The sequence below is a fragment of the Rhipicephalus sanguineus genome, chromosome 11 (assembly GCF_013339695.2).
Source record: "Rhipicephalus sanguineus isolate Rsan-2018 chromosome 11, BIME_Rsan_1.4, whole genome shotgun sequence".
Lineage (NCBI taxonomy): Eukaryota > Metazoa > Arthropoda > Arachnida > Ixodida > Ixodidae > Rhipicephalus > Rhipicephalus sanguineus.
In genome coordinates, this window is record NC_051186.1 from 9,129,321 (window position 1) to 9,151,934 (window position 22,614).

General features: G+C 45.6%; 2 protein-coding genes across 2 annotated transcripts; one reads left to right on the forward strand and one right to left on the reverse strand.

The window, feature by feature from the left end:
- Window positions 1-1,724: 1,724 nt before the first annotated feature.
- LOC119373373 (carbonic anhydrase 1-like) lies at window positions 1,725-2,645 on the forward strand. The gene has a single exon (XM_037643393.2). The coding sequence runs from the start codon at window positions 1,806-1,808 to the stop codon at window positions 2,643-2,645; it is 840 nt and encodes a 279-aa protein (XP_037499321.1). The 5' UTR covers window positions 1,725-1,805.
- A 7,502-nt stretch (window positions 2,646-10,147) lies between these two features.
- Window positions 10,148-22,277, reverse strand: LOC119373374 (uncharacterized). Its single transcript, XM_049410775.1, has 5 exons — window positions 22,185-22,277; window positions 20,335-20,424; window positions 14,743-14,808; window positions 11,235-11,285; window positions 10,148-10,249 (listed from the first exon to the last, which is right to left on the reverse strand). The coding sequence occupies exons 1-5, from the start codon at window positions 22,227-22,229 to the stop codon at window positions 10,184-10,186; spliced, it is 318 nt and encodes a 105-aa protein (XP_049266732.1). The 5' UTR covers window positions 22,230-22,277; the 3' UTR covers window positions 10,148-10,183.
- Window positions 22,278-22,614: the final 337 nt, after the last annotated feature.

Here is a 22,614-nt window from a genome sequence, read left to right on the forward strand (position 1 = left end):
TGCCACGTCAAGACGCCGGAGGCGTCGCTGGTGCCTACTCGTCGCAGGAGGAAGGAGAGCACGAGCGCCCCGCGTCTAGAGCCACTGAAGCAGAGGCGGCCATCGGCCACTCGTGCCACGTCAAGACGCCGGAGGCGTCGCTGGTGCCTACTCGTCGCAGGAGGAAGGAGAGCACGAGCACCCCGCGTCTAGAGCCACTGAAGCAGAGGCGGCCATCGGCCACTCGTGCCACGTCAAGACGCCGGAGGCGTCGCTGGTGCCTACTCGTCGCAGGAGGAAGGAGAGCACGAGCACCCCGTGTCTAGTGCCACAGAAGCAGAGGCGGCACTCGGCCACTCGTGCCACGTCAAGACGCCGGAGGCGTCGCTGCTGCCTACTCGTCGCAAGAGAGAATGAGGCGCGCGACAGGGGCGGGGTTCGTAGGAGAGGAGAGAGAGGGGGAGGGGACGCGCATGCGCTGGCGCATCACGTGGGAAGAGAGGCTGCGCCACGGCTGCAGCGCGGGTGAGGAGAGGAGAGAAGGCTACTGAACACCTACGTAAAGGAGGAGAGTGGGAAAGAAGGTTTGAGCATGCGCAGTAAGGGTTGTCACGCCGCATACCACCACCACCGGATTGAACTCAGCCATAAGCTGCTACGCTTCTAAAATATTTATTGACGTTTCGGTTTACTGGAAACGTCACTCAACATTAACGCGATAGCGTTAAACAGCTCGTTTCGCAGAAATGCCGGCTCTCGGCGTTTGTGTTGGCGTCGTTGGTTGTGAGCGCAGCCGGGATTCGATCCCACGACCTTCGGGTAAGCAGTCGAGCGCCATAACCACTAGACCACCGTGGCGGGGCGTACAGGTGTCCCAATACGAGATGTAATATCGCACGGGGTACAAGCGTGTATTGCCATCGGGCGGCACACCATGTGAATTGCATAACGAGTTGCTGGTTTAAAGCAGTTCACTCATTACAAAAGGCGCAAGCATTACGGCGCCTATTCCCTTACGAACACGTATTGGATGCATCGCAACTTTGAAAAAGTATCACGCGCGTAATTGTTGCGGATTTGAAGCATGCCACCCATTACAAAGGGCATACACATTATACACACACGTAGTCATAAAAGTGCTGTTGAAGAGGGTGGAAACCTTTACCTTTACTATAGGTATGTCGGGTGTGTGTGCGTTTGTGGCTGGCTCGGCGAGTGAACATAATGACAAGCGAAACAGAGCGCGATGAGAATGGGGTCGGATCTCGCTATCGCGTTTAACTCTTAGAGGCAAAGCTTAAGTGTCCCTCATTTTTTTTTCACCTTATCGGCGTCCATGAAGACCCTGTCATCATGCTGAATATTTTGCCAATGTTTTGAAGTTAACGACCATTAGCTAATGGCTTTCAGACCCTGAAGCATATATTTTTTTAAAATATCACCATTAAGATTACAGGGACTGTTTCTGGATTGATGCCCCAATAACGGCGATATTTCATTTGGAAAGCGGTTGAAAAGAAAATGATATAGAGCAACGTGCCTACTTACCTCGCAGGTCATGGCCAATCCCCCAGCATGGGTGTGTGCCAAAGTTTCAAGAGTCTACTCTATTCCTTATCTTAAACAGCGTGCGGACCGCCTCTCGGCCCATCCCCCTTAGCGGGTATGCTCCATCAAGAAGAGAATCATCATCGTCACCATTACTGCGTGACAGATACGTTTCCTGCGGCGTTAAGCTGGTTTACCAAATCGTCCCCAAAGGCGAGGTCCGTCCCTGTTCCGACTTTTGTTGCGAATGTTTCAAGCGCATTTGTCCTCCCACAGGCATGTCCTCCGTAAACATGCTGTTTGACTGCGTCCCTCATTGCTGTTTAGGCAAGACTACGGCAAGGAACACTAAACGCATTGGAAACAAGCAGTCGCCAGTCAATATTGTGACAAAAGACGTAACGCCGGATCCTTATTTGAGAGACAACCCGCTGCAGTGGGAGGATACTGGCCTGCGGGGGACGAGCATCTCCAACAACGGTAACACATGGCAAGTGAGCGTCAAGGCGGCGGGACCCAATCTTCGCGGCGGACCTCTCCAGCACGACTACCAAATGGAGATGTTGCACGCTCACTGGGGTAAGACCAACGATAGCGGAAGCGAGCACGCTGTCGACGGGAAGCGCTATGCTGGCGAACTGCATCTGGTCCATTTCAACGCCGACAAGTGCAAGTCGTTCCTGGAGGCAGCTTCATCTGAAGAGGGCCTCGTCGTGGTGGCTGTGTTCTTGATAGAAGGTGCAGCTCACCCGCTGCTTAAGAGCGTCGTTGACTGCATCCCCTACATCAAACACAAAGGAATGAAGTGCGTACTGCAACAGACTTTAGACGTCTCCTTGCTAATTCCAGCCGGCAGTACTTATTGGACCTACGAAGGCTCGCTGACGACACCGCCGTGGTACGAGAACGTCACATGGATTGTCTACAAGCAGCCCATCGAAGTGTCACCCGCGCAGTTGGCAGCATTTCGGACGCTGATGTCGTACGAGGAGCGAGTCGATCCGCAGAAGTCATCCGACGGTCCTATTGAGTGCAACGTGCGAGCCACGCAACCTCTTAAGCGACGCATCGTGCGAGAGCCTCTGAAGAAACAGGAGGAGGCCACCCATCTTTCGTAGGGGTGGCCTTGTTCGAAGGAGCCGGAGGAGCGACAACTAGGGCGTCAACTCAGAGCCTGTGGGTTGAGATGAAATATGGCATAATTGGCGTAGAAAAAAAATACTGTGTGCCATTTAGTATTAAAGCAGTATTTCTGCACAAATATGCGTAAACTTCTTCGTTTCATTTATTTACACCAACTATGCTTTTCAATGAACTGAGTTCTATGAGGAAATGCCCAAAATGCGCTCTTTCATTGATGTAGGCGATTTGCGATTGTTCCAACGTCGCGCGAACTCCTTGCCGTGGGCGCATTGTAAATGCGAACCCCAATAACAGATGTCTAAATATCAAATATCGACCGAGATGGTTTGAAAGATACCGACGTATCGGACACTGTAACAAACAATACAGTTTCGTCGCAAGGGAGGAGCAATGATTGCGATAGCAACAAATTGGAATGTTATACGAAGTCAGATCCCTGGTAACTCTTAAAATGCTGTTTAAAGCGAATGCGACCACTGAAGAGAGCGAAACGGTTTTCGCGCTATCGTTTCAATTCCAAAAATAGGCGGTGAGAGCAGACTTCGTACACGAGCCGCCTGGTGATGTCTGTCAATAGTACTTTATGCAGATGACACGAGTGTTTTCTTTTCGTCTTCTAATTTACCGCGCTTCATGGATTCCGCCAACATGTGGTTAGGATACTTAGAAGAATGGTTGAACACTAACCAGTTGAACTTAAATGTCACCAAAACGAAGTTAATTAATGCTATAGCAATTATATGGACAGTTTCGGCTGATTTTTGGCGTCACCGCCGTTATGCAACGTATATGTCTATATATATATATATATATATATATATATATATATATATATATATATATATATATATCGCGCGCAATCGAACGGGCGACCTCCCGCTTTCCAGTGCGCGGCGTTAGACGGTTAGGCCACCAACAGCACCGTCTTTCAGCATGCTAACGGCGAGCTATTTATATACACCACTTACATCAGCATGCTTTCTTAGTTATCACATAGATGGCGCGATGTGCACGCGTAGCGCGCTTTAAAGATCGTCGCTAGATTGGCACTCCCATTCATCAGCAATAAAGTTTATTCCTCCTCCTAAAGATCGTCGCCCCGTTCCGGCGAACGCCGTTGCTCTTCGCCCTACAGGGCGTGGTCGCCTTCGTGCGCTTATCTCGAGGAGAGAAGGGGGCGGCTGGCGGGGGGGGGGGGGTGTATGTCTTGTGCTTTTCCCGCGATGTCCGCGCTGAAGTCACAGAGCGTACGACGGTCGCTTCGCTCGCTGCAGCGGCCGTGTTTTTCAAACAGAAATAACAACTGGGACAGTTAGTTCGCGCTCGTCCTGTGTGTACTTGTTCGTTCGTTTCGTGCGTCCTGCTTTATGTTTGAGCAGTGCGCTTCCAGTGTCGAGCTGTGACACATGATACTTCGTGCTCGTCCTGTGTGCGTTCTTTTCGTGCGTCCTTTGGGCTCGAGCGACGCGCTGGCAATTTCGAGCTGCTTTCCGTTATTCGCGTTACATTCCAATTTATTGCTATCGTATTCATTGCTTCGCCGTTGCGGCGAAACTGTGACTTTTTTATATTTAATGCTACCAAAAAGCCACTTCCTTCATCCCCTCCGCATTTATTCTAGACACAGGTATTGGAACGTGTCTCTGAATGTAAGTTTCTTGGAGTGCAATTTCAGGAAAATTTGCGATGGACACCACACGTAGAATTTCTAGCGAGCAACATAGCCAAATCAATAGGTATGCTAAACAGATACCGGACTTTGTTACCGAAGTCGCTAAAACGTCAGTTATACCTTTCTTTAATTCATTCGCGTTTGCACAACTGTGTTCTGATTTGTGTACTTACGTCGCAGTCTAATCTTAATAGCCTCTATCTTATGCAAAAAGCAGCCGTTCGTTTCATTCACAACCTGTCATACTATGAACATGTATCCTCCGGTTTTTCATCAGACCACATTCTTGGCGTTCGTGAGATATACAGCCGGCGTCTCGCTGAGTTTATATTTATGGAGTACAATAATGACGCTCAGCGTTTTTTTGTAACCTATACAAACAGCATCCGAAACTACAACTTCAGGCATTCTGTTTTTTTTTTTAACCAAAGACGAGGACTGCCTATGGTCAGCAACTGTTATAATAGCAAATCCTTCAAATGTTAAACATCCATCCGCAAGTACTAACCTTAATAACAGATTTATCTTCGGTGTCCACTTTCGGAAGGAAATCGGAGATCTACTTCCTTGGACATAATTAGTTGCTTTATATTCCACATAACCTGAACCCTTCAATTTACGTGTCTAATTTATATTGTATAATAGTAATATATGCCTGGTTTTTTCATATATGAATGTCTGCATATATGTTCCCATTAGAACGCCGGTATTTATATTTACATTTGTATAACTACAGCTCTCTTTTATTTACATATGCTTTGTAGTGACACAAGTGATTCTATTATCCATTTTCCTTGTCTTGTTACACTATGTTTCTATAAGGCTTTCTTTCGCCGTTAATCAAAATGTTGTATTCATGCACTTTTTTTTTTCAGTGCAGTTGCGTTGTGTGACAAATGTACAGGATGGTGCTTGAGGCCTAGTCAGACGACTCATAATGTCGCCTTTAGTCTCCTGCACCACGACAGTCATGTATTGTCAAACAAATAAATGAATAAAAAAAATAAAGATAGCACGCGCGCCACTGCTCGCGACCGCGTTTTTATGATCAAAGTTCGCTGTTGCTGCTCGAGCGACGCAGCCCCCCTCTCCCCGCTTCAGCGGCGCCCCTTCACGCTCCTTTGCCCACCGTGCCTTTCGCTCAGCTTTTCGCTCAGCGCAACTGCATTACAATGTCGTACCAACGAGCTCAAGTTGAAGCGCTGCAGCTCACTTTAGTTTGGTGGAAGGATACGATAAGGAAAATACTCCTGGAGGTCCCTCGCAGTTTGTGAACCGTTCTTATACGAATCAATCACCAAGGCGCATTGTTCCACTTTGAGCTCGCATCAGGAGACTCATAAATGTCTCGAGACTCATAAACGTCTTGAAACGCACGTGGCACGTGTCGGCGGTGGTGTATTGTTCGAAGAAAAATACATATACTAAAAACATTTTTTCGTGTGAAAGCGTTAGCATTCTAGGAGAAGTGACATATAATTTCGAGCTCAAGATGGGGCCTTCACTCGATAGCTTGGTATGCAAAAGTTGTTTGAGCGAAGTTTGCATTGCGTCCGTTACGTAGAAGTTACCTTATTTTGAGGGCGAACAGCGTACGAAAGCTCAAGGGTGCGTTCAGCACCCTGCGACATCGATAGTATTATGACGTGTTCAGCAGGCACCCAGGCCACGCTTCAGGCTCTAAGTGATGATGCGCTAGTAACGATAACCTCATCGATCTCAGTGTTGTCATCGTGGTGCTGACAAGCAGCGACGGCTGGCAGCGGCTTCACTTCGATTGTCTGGGTTGGTTGTCCCAAGTCCTGCGTCTTCGCCTTGGCGCTTCAAATGGCTTGCCTTGTGCTCGTCAGCGTGTGATAATTGGGAGCGGTGATCTCAACTGCATTACGTGCCAGCATGTCGTGAAATAGCTGTGCGTGACTTACACCAGTGGCGTTTGAAGTGCCGCAAGAAGGAATGTCTTTGTCGCCGACAGCTCCTTAGTTGGTTTACAAAAGCTTCCAGGTCTGACTGCGCATACAATTTGCGTCTGTCCACGCATCTCTGCGATGCATGGAACGTTGCCCTTACCAGCGCCTCCTCAGGCGCTGGGCTTACATACCCAGAAAATGTGCTGTTCTTTGGAGCTTCATGGCGAGATAGGCGAAACGCACCTGCGCGGACGCCTGGCTGGGGACGAGACGCGAAGAGCGTGGACAGCGTGTGTATGTGTGTGTGTTGGGGGGGGGAGGGTTAAATAAGGTGAGCCGGCGTAATGTAAGAATTGGCAGAAGCGAAATGACGTATTTCACCTATAATAAATCGTTGAATAAATCGTTTTTTGTTGTCAGTCACCGAACTGCTTACTTTTGTGGAGAGGACAAGAGCGCCTGTCCTGTCCATACTGTTTCTTCCTGTTCTGTGTCCTTGCAAGCCAGCATGGCCCAAGCGTGTGTCTCCAGGTGCCTACTTGTCGCTGATTGGACGGCCGTCGATTTCAGAATCGTTTCATTGCAGATGATCGAAGCGAGAATGATTCGCGACATCGCGAATCTCAGCGATCTCCAATACCTCAGCATCTTCTTCATCACTTGCAGACACCGATGACTGCGGCGGCGACGGCAGTGGTGACGAAGACATGACTACACGTGTGCGCCTCGCAGACGAAATGACAGCTGAAGATCGCGTCACCGTTTTGTGTGGCCAGGGAATCAGATGGAGCTCTTTCGGGGCGTGACCACGGGGGGGTGACCGCGCGGCAGCGCTGCCGGCGCTGCAAAGTGGCGGCTTTGCACCCATTTTTAACCACGCTCGTTACTGGTCATACTAATCAATATTACGGATATTTATTCATCCCCCCTTGGCATTATCAGTGGTGAATCGTTACTAGGGGGCCGAAGACAAGACGTGGCCGCAAAAAACGCGACATGCGTAAAGTTGATGTGACTGCTCTTTTATATGTCATTGACTTTCATTCTGTTGCTGTCTTTTGGGGCTTCTGCGCTGGGACACTCGGACAGGAACATATGCGTTGCTGTGTAAAGATTCGTATGTCAATCAAATTGATTTGATTGATGATGATGATGAATGATTGGCACCTACCCACTCAGGAGGATCGGCGGAGAGTCAGGCGGATAATATGGACTTAAAGATTTCTGGAATTGTACTAGCGATTATGATGTCAATTCGAAATTTTCAATAGATTCCTAATGAATCTTAAGGCTGGGCTACTATGTAAACCGGTTTGCTTGAACATTCATAGGCAAAAAAAAAAAATTACCACAAGATTTGGTCGTCGAGTTCGGGGCTTCGGGCTTCGCAAGAGCGCCGCCAAATCTCCTGCGTCTTATCTATGGACCCAAATAAAAAGTTTACTCAACAACAACAACAACCATTACCACAAGAACAGGAAAAAATACCATTATGAAAGAACGCGAAAAGCTAAAGATTATTAGCGGTGGATAGTGCGAGTATATAGATTAGATACACGTACAAATTTTCGCTCCATCAATCGCTCACAATATTTTGTTCAATTTTATCTCTCGTGATCACCCGTCTTTGTCTTTTTTTAGTTCTCAGAATTACAATTTTAATATTAAAAGTTATCATGCTAGAATATTTAGTACACAGACGGGGAGGTCCCAAAGTCAATACTGTGTGGGGGTCTCCTGTAAAAAATTCTGATAGTTTTCAACTTATAGCAAGAGCAGCATAAAGTAAAGTGATATTAAAGAAAAAAAGAAACTAATTTCTAAAATATTTTTTTAAAATGTTAAGCCTAAATGGTTGATTTAGTGCTGTAGCACCAATATTTATGAAGAACTATTCATTTCAAATGACACCACATCTTCTACTGCGAATCGATATTTTTTTCGATCACAATCTATTCTACCAATTGCTGGCCAATCCACCCAGCTTAATTGCCATGTATCCTCGGATTGTCATCGTCATCAGTCTTCGGCGAGGTCCCAAGAAAGCACGTTTGTCTAATACCAGATCGATAGAAGTAGCCAACAGTCGTCCCACAAGGGGCTTCATTTGGTTTTACTCAAGAGATTTAAAGGCCAACTCCGGCTATTTTTCGAGGTCCATGGATCTCAATAAAATTCGCTGGGTACGTTCCTTTTCACGTTCCCGTTATTTATGCCAAATTACAAGCTGGAGACATACGCAGATTCATTGCAAATGAATTTGATTGATTGCCCCGACTCTCCCCACCTCGCTTCCCAGAATTATTTGCAACGTTGTGTGCGTGACGTCATTTTCGTTAAAGCGGAAATGGCGGAACCGAGGGGCCCCTGGGGGGGGGGGGGGGGCGATCGGAGATCTGTTCGTTCCGCTTGTTCGTTCTCCTGGGGAAGAAAGCGCGTTGGCTGAAGCGGGAGATGCCACTCAAGGCCGCGGAGTGTCGCCATTTCTTTTTTTTTTTTTTGCTTGATCTTTTCTTTTTTGGTGACGTCTTATCGCGTCATAACGAGTAGGGTGATCGGAGATCTCTGTTCTGCGCCGTTCGTTCTGCACCCATTCTGGCGGCGCACGCGATTAGCCGAAGCCGGAAAAAACCACGTCTCCGAGGGTCGTAGCCATTTTTCTTTTTGCTTGATCTTTTATTTTTTGGTGACGTCATACCGCGTCATAACGCGGTATGACGTCACCAGCAATGCCGGTTTACCGCACGGAAAGTACGGTAATACCGTACCGGCTAAACAATGCACATGCGTGAACATCACCCAAACACTTTTCATAACATGTACAGGGTGCACCGTGACCGGGCCTATGGGTATACGGTGAGCTGCGTATCGTGCGAAACAACGTAACCTTATCTAGTAACGTTGGTGCGAAAGGTGACTCATACTTGGCTTATAATAAATTCATTCGGCCGTACCAACGTGATGATGAACGCCGCTATTGCCAAACTTATGCACTCTTCCCATAGCAATATTAAGAAGCTTTAGTTAGTCCGCCAACTTCTCAGCGATAGCATTTTACCCGATCACGGACCCACAAACTTGAGCTGCCTGGACAGGTGGTGCCGTCTGACGGTAGAATGCACAACCAGGCAAGAAAAGAGCTAAACAGGTGTGTTCCACTTCATCGAAGAGGAATGGTCATTATAGTTGGCCTCCAAATGCGTCGGAATCGCAGCTGTCACTTTCCAACAGCTCAGCTTGCGCACGTGACACGTTCAGTCACACACAAGATTTCCGACGGAGTCACCTTTCAACTGAGCGTCTGCTCTTCGCCGCTTTCCCAGCTTTCATACTACGCGCTGGCGGGACCGGCATGCCTTGCATGATTTCCGGTTTGGTCCCCACTTATACGTCACGCGAAAACAGTATGCTCGGTTGGGTTCCGTTTCGGTGTTGCGCTTTTTTGCTGATTTAAAATTATTCTCCAATTTGCCGAGTATTTCTGCTATCGGACCCGTGACAGGAGCATGTCAGGAACATAAAAGCACCATTACTTTGACATGGTCAAAAAATCGCCGGAGTTAGCCTTTAAGGGTCTGGGAGTGCCACTCGCACCGATTCCATCCACTTTATATACGTTTTCGGTGTTCATGTCTGGCGCTGCCGAGGCGACGTAGAAAAAATGATCTTGGTTTCATCTAGTTGGAGAACATTTATATTTCAAGAAAACTATGGCACAAACTAAAACACGGGCACACACAAGAGCAATGAACTGGACGGGCGCCAAATTCCAACGAACTTTTTGTATAACAAGAGGAATGCTTTTCAAGCACATTCCAAGGATATCTGGCATCACCTTTATAGTGGTTATGTGTGTGCGTGATTGGGCTTTTAAGGTGTTAGTATGCAAATCGCAGACACATTTGAAGTGAACGTCACAGAATTTTTTGTCTCAGAAAAATTGCTTCCTGGAGACCACCTTGTCCATGTACAGGTCCAGTCGCCAGGTAGTATACACCTGTGCACAAAGGAGACAGCAAAGGAAATAGAAGTGTGTGGCAGAATAACATGCGTGCAACATCAATATGGAATGCGTAAAGCCGATCATTTTACGTGCTATATGTCTAACTTGAACGAGTGCTACGTACTTAGCGTTATAAAGGCGAAGTATGCTTTGCGACACTCTCCGCGTTCCGGGAAGTCACTGTTGCTCCCTAGACGAATACGTTGGCGGTCAAATCAAGGCGGCACACGGCGTTATTATAGAGAGCGGCGCGGAGGCGTATTCGGTGGCAGGCTATCTCAAAGTGACGAGGAAGGCAATGCAGAAGTCTTGTTTTATTGTGAGTCAAGCTGCAGTGAACATAAAAAAAGGACACTGAAGTGACAGACTCCATAGTTGATGCCTTTCCACGCGAGCGTACTTCTTATTCATTGCTGGTGCATGTTGACGGTCCGTTGCACACCGTTACAAAAATTCATTGACAAGGCCGCACCACCGTATATTTCACTGTAACCGAGCAGCCTCAATGGAAACGCATTGTCAAGCAGTACTTCCTGAACAAAGATATTTAAGTTTCGTTTTGGTAATGCTTTACAGCGCCCTCAAGATAGCACAGTTGTTACTAATGTCACAAGCTCAGACAAGATCAGATAGTTTCAGCTTGCCCACTCACTACTGAAATCTCGGATTGCCGTAAATACTGGCTCCTGTAACAACGCTTGTATAGACATTATATCACGCTTTGTGTGACAACACGCGCAACGTTTTTCATTTAGTCTAGGCTTTTGCTGGAGCCATATAGAACAAAATAGACTGCATGTTATAGTCAACTGTGGCAGTTGAGGTTTCCCACCAACAAATCGAGAAGCATATAATGAATTATTTAAAAAAGCCTGTGTGTCTTATCTGGTTAAAGTCTACGCCACGGGGCGCCATCACAACGGTAGACTGCGCTGATGTTCAAGCACGGTTTCATTCGTTGTGCTTCTAAAATACTTACATCCATAATCAGCAAGCAGGTTTCCATGCCGATGTAGCTGACGTGGTAGAACTGCAGGGCAGAAAACATAGGACAACGAGCGGCAGTTGTGAAAATGCACTTATAAATTTTTCATGGACGTGCAGTACTGCAATCTTATCTTCGTTAAAAGAAGCCACAGTTTGCTCAGTTTGCTCTTAAAAGTGACGATAGCATTGACAGTGAAATCAATGTAGTAGGCAAAGGCCTACTACATTTATTTCACTGTCAATGCTATAAAATAGCTGCGACTAAAAGTTCGCAGTTGCCCTGCCACGGTGGTCTAGTGGTGATGGCACTCGACTGCTAGCAGAAAAGTGCTAGCAGACGATAGCAGATGACAGCATGACTAGTAGATGATAGCAGAAAAGCGCCAACAGTTGAACATAGCCGCGCAATTGTCCTACCTCCTGCACGGTTCACAGAACACAGTCTATTCTTTTATTCTGCGGCGTGGTGAGTCCAGTGTCCACAGTCGAATCAACACACTTGTAGGCAGGCCCGTAGCCAGGGAGGGAAGGGGGGCTAGCCTCCCTCCCCCCCCCCCCCCCCACCTCCATCGTTTTTATAGAGGGGTTTGGATTTTATAAGAATAATAATAGGCGTTTTTCTCCAGTTGCCACGGCCTTCAGCAAAAGTCCTCCCCCCCCCCCCCCCCCCCCCCCCAAAAAAAAAAGTATATATTCCTGGCTACGGGCCTGCTTGTGGGTCTGTTTCTGTTTTGGCATGGCTGGTAAGGGCAGACCAGGACCAGATAGCCAGACCGCTAAAAGAACAGAATGGAGAGATGCCTCGTATTGGCCGGGTCTATTCGTAGAGGGACAATTTCTCCCCTGTCGGTGAACAGCTTGAAAAGTTAACTACAAGCAAAGCAAAAGCCGCGCGCACACCACATTTTTGTTTCTTACTTTGCTTTTTGTGGTTTGGCATTCGCCAACCGCTCGCGCCATGACAGCGCAGTAGCGTATGCTTGCTGGCGAGTTCCATTTCACTACTGCTAGCGGTTGTTTTCCAAAAGATGGCTGAACAATGGAGAACTAGGTTTAACCCCATACAGTTGCGAACAGTCGGTGTTGCTCAGTAACATCAGTAACGGTCTCAAACTGCACTCGAAAGCGAAACTTGAGGCTAAATAGTCTTCATACAGGCCCCGATTTTGAAAATAGGCATTTATAGGCAGTTGTGGGCTTTTAGACACAAACGCCAAAAAGAGGCATTTATAGGCACTATAGAAGCACTATAAAAGCCATTCTGAACGAACCTCTATATCATGCTCATATGTCAAAGCGAGTCGATAGGATCGCAAGGAACAAAATAGGCATTTCCCTAAAATGCGATCAAATAATGATCATTGCTGCCACCCCGTTGACAAGGGCCGGCTACTGAAACTGGCGAAACAGTGTCAGTTATGCAACGCCAGGCAGAACCCCTCGCTTTTATCATAATTTTGGCTGCGCTGTTACTTGATACGTGACGTGTTTGCTCAGGTTACATCACTCTGCCGCAGTGACGGCGACCGAAATTACCACCTCTGCGCCCTTCAGTGTACGGAAACACGCAAGTTGGCAAACGTGTCGCGCTGTCTCTCCTTTCAAGGCGTCTCCGATATTTCGAATCCACGGTGCGTTCAACATAGGCGCGCGGGAAGGCAGCGCACGCGACGGCACCGGTTATGTCTGCTCGTGTAATATTTGCACCCCGTGCAGGTCGCCAGCAAAATAGAGCGTGCGGGCCACTACTCCGGTCAGCCGCGCACAGAGCCAGCGCAGCCACCACGGCCTTCCCGCATGGAGGAAGAGACTGGCGCCCCTATTCTGCAGAATCCCGCAAGGTGGCGAAAGGGTTAAGAAAGGCAAATTGACAACCGTCCTCGCGTTAATTCGCCCTCGGGCTGCCAATCGCTAGTAGCTTCCTGGTTAGCTCAACTGATAGAGCGACCACTCCGGAAAGGCGTTGGTCCCGGCCCCCGGGTTCGACCACTGGACCAGGACGAATTTTTCGGCAACTATAGGGAGCTGAGAAGTACATATTTGTTTCCTTGTGGGTTCGGGCTACGAGCGGGTGGTGGTCGATTTCCTTTTCTCAGACTCACGCTCGTTTTGCCTCCCCCCCCCCCCACTCCCCTTCCCTCTTTCTGTGGCATCTGGCCTCTGCCCTGTTGCACAATGGCAGCGCGCAACCAGTCTACTCGGTTCACCTCGCGTAGATTTCAGCATGCGGCAGGAGGCAGTTGCATTTCGACTTCAAACGGAGCAGCAAGACAACGACGAACTGTACTTGTGGTGTCTCGATAATTGTCATCCCATCAAAGTCAGCAAACGCACACGGAAATACATAAAATGAAACATTTCACACTCTGCTTTCATTGTGAGTTTCAAGTGCGTCACAGTATGAAGTGCAGTGAAGATGTTACGACTCCACGGTACATAAAGCGGGCATATGGGCCGAACATTGAAATTAGGAAGTTTCAGTGCAACTTGATTCGCGATCCGGAGGCTCGCGTTGACAGTAACGGTGCGCTCGGCAGAATGCGGTAAGTTTCATTATAATCATTCACAACAACCACGTTTAACCTGGAATGGTTAGTGAGCAGTTACGTTGCCAAGTTTAATTGTTTTACTCTGAAAATGTACTGCGGTGCGTGTGAAGCGAAGTGGGGAAGACCGTAAAAGTGCGGGACACTGCGTCGACGCGTAGGCACAAACCGCTGTTCTATATTCTATATAATATTCTATCGGGACGCACAGGGATACAGCTTATGCACTGTGAAGGTGGAGTTAACGAAACACCGCTAGAGGCACATGGGAAATGTCGAAGGTCACCTTTGTTTCCCAGTTCAGTGTTCTCATCTGATTTCAATTTTGAGAAGTGTATTGGGGGGGGGGGGGTCACCTTCGTGTGCCGTCAACTACAAGTATGTCACGTAGCAGGCACGATATGTCACTCGTTTTCTACCAAGCAGTGCCCGTTTCAAGCGACGGTGTCCTCCACTCCCTTCCGCTTCCTTGATAATTTCATTTTCTTAAGTACCTCTTATTAACCTTCTATCACGAGCGTCTTCTGTAGGTGCGAGTATTGGGGTTCAGTGCAAATAATAAAACACACGTAGGCTTCTGCCTTAATTTACAAAGATTAGATCTTAATATTAAAAGAAGTAGACAAGCAAGATCGCCCGCAGCAAGTGCTATGTTGAGACAGGTTCGTGCCTTAGAAATTCAGTAATAACAGAGGTACAGCTTTCTTTGGTTTTTCATTACGGTAGGAGTCTTTTTGGGCCAGGCGCACCAAAAGCCTGTGCAAGTTTAATCGATCTTTCGAGAAATCGGTGCCAACGTTGAAGTGCCATTACCCTTTGTTTTCTAGCACACAACGGCACCGCAAGCACAACTTTACTGTTCATGCATCACCATCAGGAGTAAAGAAACACCTTCTTGAAGGTTCGGTGTTTTCGCTACAACTGCACTGAACTGGTGAGAATTGAACGCCTTACCTTCCTCCATTCCTTATCAGTCCGTGGCCTTCTGCTGAAGAAGTAGTGGGCAGCAGCAGCTAAGGGCTGCAAGGACAAGACGTGAGTGACCATGATTATTGAATGAGCACGAGTGGTAAATATGTCAAAGGTGATACCGAAAACAAGCGTTGCGTTCAAAACCGAACAAGATGGGTGACAAAATGCAATTAAGACTAGCGTATGTGGGCGGATAAAGCGGAACATCCGTTTGTGCTACACACCACTTCTCATGCACCACACCTGACGCACAGCGAGTGTAACGTTTGGAGTGCTTCACTTGGCACCCAGTCTTAGCGGCGGTGCCCATAACGCGGGGGCACAGTTGGGCCAGCTTGTTCGGAGCGCAAAATAGAACAGGCACTCCATATCTGTGGGCCAGCATGTTTTTATGTTGAAATTGTCACTCATCTTGTGCACATAAGGCACGACTACTCCGCCCATCAATTGTTGGCTCTTTTTGCCGGTGCTCCTGTTTTAAGCTTGCGTTGCCAGGAAACGGCCCCAGACGCAAAAACCGAATGATATTATCCGGTTTTTTATATGCCAGCCTAATTGGTATTCAAGGCCGTCCCGCATAGGCTGTACCCAGGCTCCCTCAGGAAGCTTGCTCACAAGGATTTTTCAGGTAGGATCGAAGGCACAGAGCGGCAATGGCTCTTTTCACAAACTTGGAGTGCGCAGACTCGTGCGCCAAAGGCTCTCACATTAGCCCTATCATTACCGAAAGGAAAGAAGAAAAAGTACGAAAATTAACGAAAGAAAAATTTTGCTCAATTTGTAGAGCTTTTTTTTTTCTGAATAAAATGATACCTTTCTTTCAATTGAACGGGGTTCCTTTATTTCAATAATTGCGTAAAAAAGGATAACTCGAAGGTGGCTTCACCGCATGGTAATACAATGAAAAATGGCAATAAAATGAAAGCCGAGACACAAATGGCCCAGCATGGACAAGTGCGGCCATTTCGTAACTATTCTCGCAACTATTCTTAACGATACTGTTAAGCATAAATAATGTAGTCATATGAGCTCCTAAAATCAGCTCACTGGGATTTTCTATTTATCTAAAAAGCTTCAGCAATAATTTTACGCTAGCTTCAAAAGTAGTGTGAGGTATATGCACCACATAATAAAGTTAACTGACGATTGAACTTCAGTAAATAACAATCCGGTGTGTCATTTTGTCAGCCTCTGGTTATGAAGTTATAAGTGATTATTGTCACTCACTACAATTACGTGTCTTAATAGTGTGAGACTGTCGGGGATCCCTTTCACACATGCATTTGTATGTTTGTGTGTTTTGTTCAGTGACGCTTTATAGCGTGTCGCAAAATCATGATTATTTCAATCTGAAGTTAGTCAATTAATGTAAATAATAAGAAAACAGGACACAGAGCTATTGTGGTTTCATTTTTTCTTGTTTGTATGGTAATTGTGTGATTGTTTTTTGACTGTTTAACCATCAAAACTCCAGCCTTCAATGACATGAAGGAAACAGGAGTCCTTAATATTGGATTAAACCTGATCTATTCACCAGTGAATGGTTCCGTGCAATGGCGCCACAACTGTCACAATGAACTAGTCTAGCCGTGCATTATCATCATCAGTGTTGTGGTTATAGAGTTACGTTCTCTCCTTACGGAATAGAACAGCCTCATTAGCGTCATGCCTCGTAAACTCTCCGAGCCTGTCGTCGCGATCTTATGACGCAAGCATTGTGAACAGACGAATCCAATCGGGACCCTCAGGATAGACTTAGGTCTTAATTTGTGCGTCATGTCTGGCCATCTGGCGATAACCCGACCGTGTGCCGCCGCTTCGAAGGAAAGAAAAAACGCTTCGTGCATGCGGCTTCCAAGTAGTGATGGTACAAAATGCCGTGCGGCTGTATCCATTCAGATGCACAAATGTGCTCACCATGTCTACAACATTCAGTGTTTTGCAGACTGCCATAACCCTTTGCAGCACAGCGTCCTCAATTGTAGACGCGACTTACTTTTGCCGTTTTTGTGTACCATTGATAAGTAAGAGACCGCAAACACTGAGCGTTGTTTACTCGCGCTGTGTGGTTCATCGTGTCAGCTAAAGTTCATTTAGATCACTTCAGATTTGTATATTTTGCTACGCACGGTCACTTTCGTGAAAGCTTTACCGTGTTGGACGTGGGACATTTTGGCAGGAATTTCAAAATATTTTTACCTTTTCGTAGGAATACCCGCTGCCAGCAGATAGCTATCGCATGCAGTTTGAGTGACTCCTTGAAATCAGTTTAAGAAGAAATATAGCACGACTGACTGTACAATAATTACATGGTGAGTTACGCTGTAATTACTATTAATTGCCCGCAAAATGCACTATTATTTGTTCTAATACTCCCACTTGCTTTAAATCTGGTCTCCAGGACATTCGCATCAAATTGTGCACATCCCACGCATTTATAGATAGTCTATCATATTGCGTGTCGCCAAGGGATAATGTTAAAGACATGTTTACCTGTCAGCTCTGTGTATGTTTAGTGGGAGAACATGCAAGAATAAAAACATAAATTTGTGCTAGAGACCCAGTTCTAATTGTGTTATGTAGTCGCGAGAAATTTCGCCTGTGGTGTGAAATAGTGAGTAATTTTAAATTCTATGGCAATGCACTCAGTCATTTGAAACTTAAATTGCGATTTTTTCCTCGTCGGCAAGTACATACGAAATTATAAAAGGTTTACCACACATGGCGGTGCAGCAATGATCTCGTGGGATGAAATCTTAGTTTTGTTTGCACATGGCATTGTACGTAATCTCAGTTTGTTCACGCCTTAAACTGGTGAGAGCGCTTCAAGATCATGTAAATGTATTCCTTACCACGCTATTCCTGTCATTATATTGCTTGAAAAACTGCAAATAAAAGAAAAACAAGAGATTAAAATGACCGGTCATTTCATGCGCAGTTCTAAGCGTAACTTCGATGAAGCTGACAAGTTTGATGTTTTAAAGGCAAACGGTGAGCTTTTCACGATAGCGGTCGCATATGGGTAAAATATAAAACGGAATTTTGATGTACTGATCGAAAGTCTTTCACGTGATAAAAATTTAATACCAATCAGTGTACGACTTCATGTACAGTAAAGTGCGGCACGAGAGTCCGCTTCGTATAACCGCCCATGTAGCGATGTGGTTAGTGTGATGACTGGTGCTACAATTAGGGGTGTAAGCCTAACAGCAAACACTGCAATAGTCTGCACAGTGTGCTTTTTACGGGCATGAAAAAAGTACGCTTATAAAAAAAAAAACGTGAAACTTAATTAAACCAAAAAGAAATCAAGCAATAAATCAGAGATATTTTACGTGAACAACAGGCTCTCATCACGAGTGTCACTATCGCAAGTGTCGCGCTAAGTCAGCAAGAACTAAAAAAAAAATACTACGATGATAGCGCCTTCATCTTGTTACACCGGGTCCCCGAGACGTCATGTATTGGAAAGCGTCCTTTCGGGAGCGCACCTATGTATTTGAAAACTGACTTGATTGAGTTTAAAGAATATTCAAATTGTCAGTTCTACACAAACAAAGCTGTGCATAAACCTACACAGAAACAAACGACATGCAAGAGCACGACTGCCTTATCCTGCGAAAAATAGATACCTAACTAGAGTTGCCAGATGCTGCCGAGCTAACAAGCAAGGAATCACCCCAAAAGAAGCCAAGAAAAGCGGCGCGACTCTTGCGAAGAAGCTCAAAAGAAGCGAAAGTTGAATAAATTTTCTCATTGTTCAATTCTTTATACAATAAGAAGTCGCTCAAATACGAAGAGAAGGTAAAAAAATAACTTTGATTATATGGTACAGCGGACATATCGAATATGAGGGAAAGTACATTTATTTAACATAGTCGCAGGGTAGTCTCCACTCTTCTCAATGAACGTTCGCCAGTGCATGAATAATGTTTGTTGAATACTGCAGCGTATGTTTGATTACAGCACTCAGCTACACAAAGACATCGACAAAAGCTTTATTAGTGAACGTGAGGAGCAGTAAAATAACTATATGTAGAAAAAAACACGAACAACCCAAAAAAACAATAAAAAAACACGACAAGCGACTGGAAGATTCTACAAGCGACTGGGTGAAAAAAGAAGCCCAAATCCGCTAATTATTGGCAACTCTGTACCTAACCCTCATTTTCTGAGGCGTTGTTTGTTACTGGGAGCGTCTGGCAAAAGTCACAATTAACGAAAAGATGCTCTCGTGTAATGAAAGTTCGCGAAATTGCAAGCGCGCTAAATTTACGCCACAAATAACTTACGTGCAACGGTAGGTCGAAGTATCCCAAAGCAATCTGCACAGAAGTAAAATGCTTAATTTTGTTGTAACGGTATAGATGGATGACCTTGCGAAGTGATCGAATCACCACGTGACTTTTATTCTCACAATATATGTCTGAGGTATCATTTCGACCACAAGGCATCCGTTTTGTTGCAAAAGGCGTTAGCAAGAATGTTTTCAGGGAATCGGAGAAATGTAATTTTTGTCAATATAAAGCGTTATAACAATCGGCATAGCCAAATATTCATAAAAACTCAAATGATGTGTTTCCTACCGATATATTTGATGGTTAGAAAATAATGTGACGCCTGTTTACTCTCTCATTATGCGAACTGTCCCAGTGAACTTTCACATGCCTAATAAAATTAAGAAATGTTATCGGGGTGCATGAAATCAAACGTATGTTATTAAGAACGTTATAAAAAGTCTTGGAGGGTAACGGATATTTAACTACACCCTTTACTTACTACCTTAATGTTAACGATGTCATTGTAAAGCTTACACATACTGCTGCTTCGTTACCATCAGCTAGCAAGTACTACTTATAGCAGTTGTAGGTAGTACGTTTATGATATGACGACAGGTAATAACAGCGGATCAATTTTTCCTTCTCAATAAAGAAAAGAAGTAAGCCATCGCAAGGTTCAAGCGGGAAGTTGCGACGGCTTTTAAATTGTTGTACAAGCTTTCGCTCAAGCACGGAAATAAGAGCTACGCGAGCTGTTACCAATCACACACATACAAAAAAAGAAGAGAAATACATCATGGAGAATCTTCATTGGGAGTTGCCTAAGCTATACGTATTGTACGTGTTTACATGATGGCGCCATTTACAAAGACGTTGCCGTCCGGCGGCATTGGCGCGGCTTCTTTACAAGTTCTTCCTAGTGCTCGTAAGCGTTTGGAACTGCCCGACGAAAGGCTCATCCGGCGACCACTGACAAGCGTGTTTGACATTGTATTGTCGCACAGCTTGAACTTTTCCGATGTGTACAATCCTCCATGCCGGCTTCACACGGTCTGCTATAGAGGGCTTATATTCTACCATCATGGGATACTTCAACGAAGCCCGTAGGCAGTGTCTTGCTTTTAGATTCCCTTTGTACGACCGGCGCAACGCACGCGTACTGTTCGGATATATCCAGGGTTTCCAAGCATGAGCGATATAATCCTATTGCCGATAGAATCACTGACGGCGTAAAAGAACAAGGCTTACGAATTGCACACATTTAGTAGTCGTGTCCCGGTGGTGCGGGCCTTACCCGGTAGCCGAGGTATCCGATCTCCATGGACGTGAGGGCGATCTTTCCTTTGCAGAGAAACACTCCGACTTCCAGGGGCTTCGCTCGTCTCTGCAGTTACCGAAAGAACAAAGAACGAAAAGCCTGTATAGGTTAGTCCGTAAGACTAGAAAAGAAAATAGCTTGCTACAACGGCTCACTTATACTAAGTTCAACATAAATTAGAGGTCGGAAGTGGGAAGCGAACCCTGAACTGCGCAACTAGGGCGAATGAGTCAATGTTAATCTGTTAGTCGAAAAATAAATTTTGCCCTTGCATCAAATTCGTCCTATCAATTAGCTAGCCAATACAACATGTATTGGCGTTGGAGCTTTCGCTTACGTTTTGGTTTCTGGCAATAAGACATATATATACATATAATACGCTCATGACATGATAATATTGATAATGAGAGAGAGAAATTGGTAATAACATTTAAGGACACTTTTGGGAGCGGCTTAACAGGAAATTGGAAGTTGGAACGGATTGGTTAGCACACGTTAGCGACACGACGAAGAGAACTGTAGTCTACCAAAGCTTTATCGTGTGATGATGGCGTCGGTGTAGAAATTGTGATACGAAAGGCATAATCGAAGGACATAAATACGCAGACTATTGAATTGCTCTTACGGATGTTGCATTTGATCGCACAAGAAATGTTAATCTCGTCAGCTAACACAACTAACAGGACAAATGTTGCTTCTTGTTCTATGCAAAATATTTACCGAAGTACGCTCAAACTAAAAAGACAAAAAACGACTGAAAGATCTCGAGACCGGGGGCAGAGCACCTAATTACATATCCAGTGTTTGGATGGTGTGTAACGTGACTAAAATTGTGGAAGGGATCAATTTGTTAATCGTTTATTATGCAAGTAAAAAGCTTTATTCCAGAAGCTTTCAGCTCAATGGGTCACTTAGTTAATGCACCCAAGGTGCTGTCCGGCTGACCTCTATATTTCTACTGTTCTCACTCTATACATGAAACGGCAGGATGGGGAAGGTGGAAGCTGGCGACGAAAAAATCCGTTAACAGAAGGCGGGTGCTCGAGCCGACGTTTCGACAAGTGGACTTGTCTTCTTCAAGGCTGCAACTGAAATCAGTTCCAGCCTTGAAGAAGACCAGTCCACTTGTCGAAACGTCGGCTCCAGCACCCACCCCCTGTTTACGGATTTTTTCATCGCTCTATATGTCCTGGTTCACGTATCAAGAACCAAGAACATAAAAGAAACACTGGTTAACCGCAAGTGAATGAAACCGATGACACATGGGCCCCAATTCAGAAACATCGGTGAACGTAAATTTGGGTGAACGTTTATGAGCACTAGTTGATAAAAATAAATGTTGGGTGCCCCGCCACGGCGTGCCTCATAATCATATCTAATCATATCATAAATATAGCGTATCGTATCAGCAAGAATCCGCTCGATGAGTAAGCAAGACATCCTTGCCGCTTCATGCTAATTCATAATTTTTCGACACGTACCCGTGATATATTTTTTTCTTGCATCCATTATTGTTATTCCTACCATGCAGAAAATATCGAAGTGGGGGAAACGGGTGCTACGTCGCATTATCTTCGTTGTTGTGTTCTGATTTTCTCCAATAGTGAAACACAAGCCATTAAACTGTTTACCATATATTACTTCACTCACTTTAAACCTACTTTTTTTTTTGCACCGAGTAGCTAGTACGGTAAGAAACTGAAGCGCAGGAATTCATCTTGCAACGAAACGTATGTGGTCGATAATCGATGCCATGACCTAGCGATTCCACTTAGTGAAAATGTCATTTTGATAGGTTGTATATGTAGAAATGAGCCCGGACGTACCGCGATGGCGCTGATGAAGACGAGTATGGCGGTGATCAGACCCATTACGTAGACGGCAATGTACGTTCCATGCAGTCTCTTGAAATTCCTGTAGTAGACTGCAGTTCAAAAGTCAACCTGAGGTGGCACTCACTAAGTGGTGGCCCGTTCACATTGAACCAATTTACAAAATTCGTAAGCAGCGCGAAGTTGTTACTCCTGTAGATTCTTGAGGCCCCCCATTGAGTATTTGTCTATTATGTAGGGCAACGAACCTTGTTGGCTGGAGAATAAGTTTAAACTGTTACAAAACCGGCTGTCCGAAATATCGGATGTTCATTTTTGACATCTGTGAAGTGGTTTAAAAGTAGCTTGATACGCAAGCTTTGCTGGACGAAATCTAGATGGTGACCTTCGTTTCACGGCCTCGTGCATGAAATAAGGAACGTTT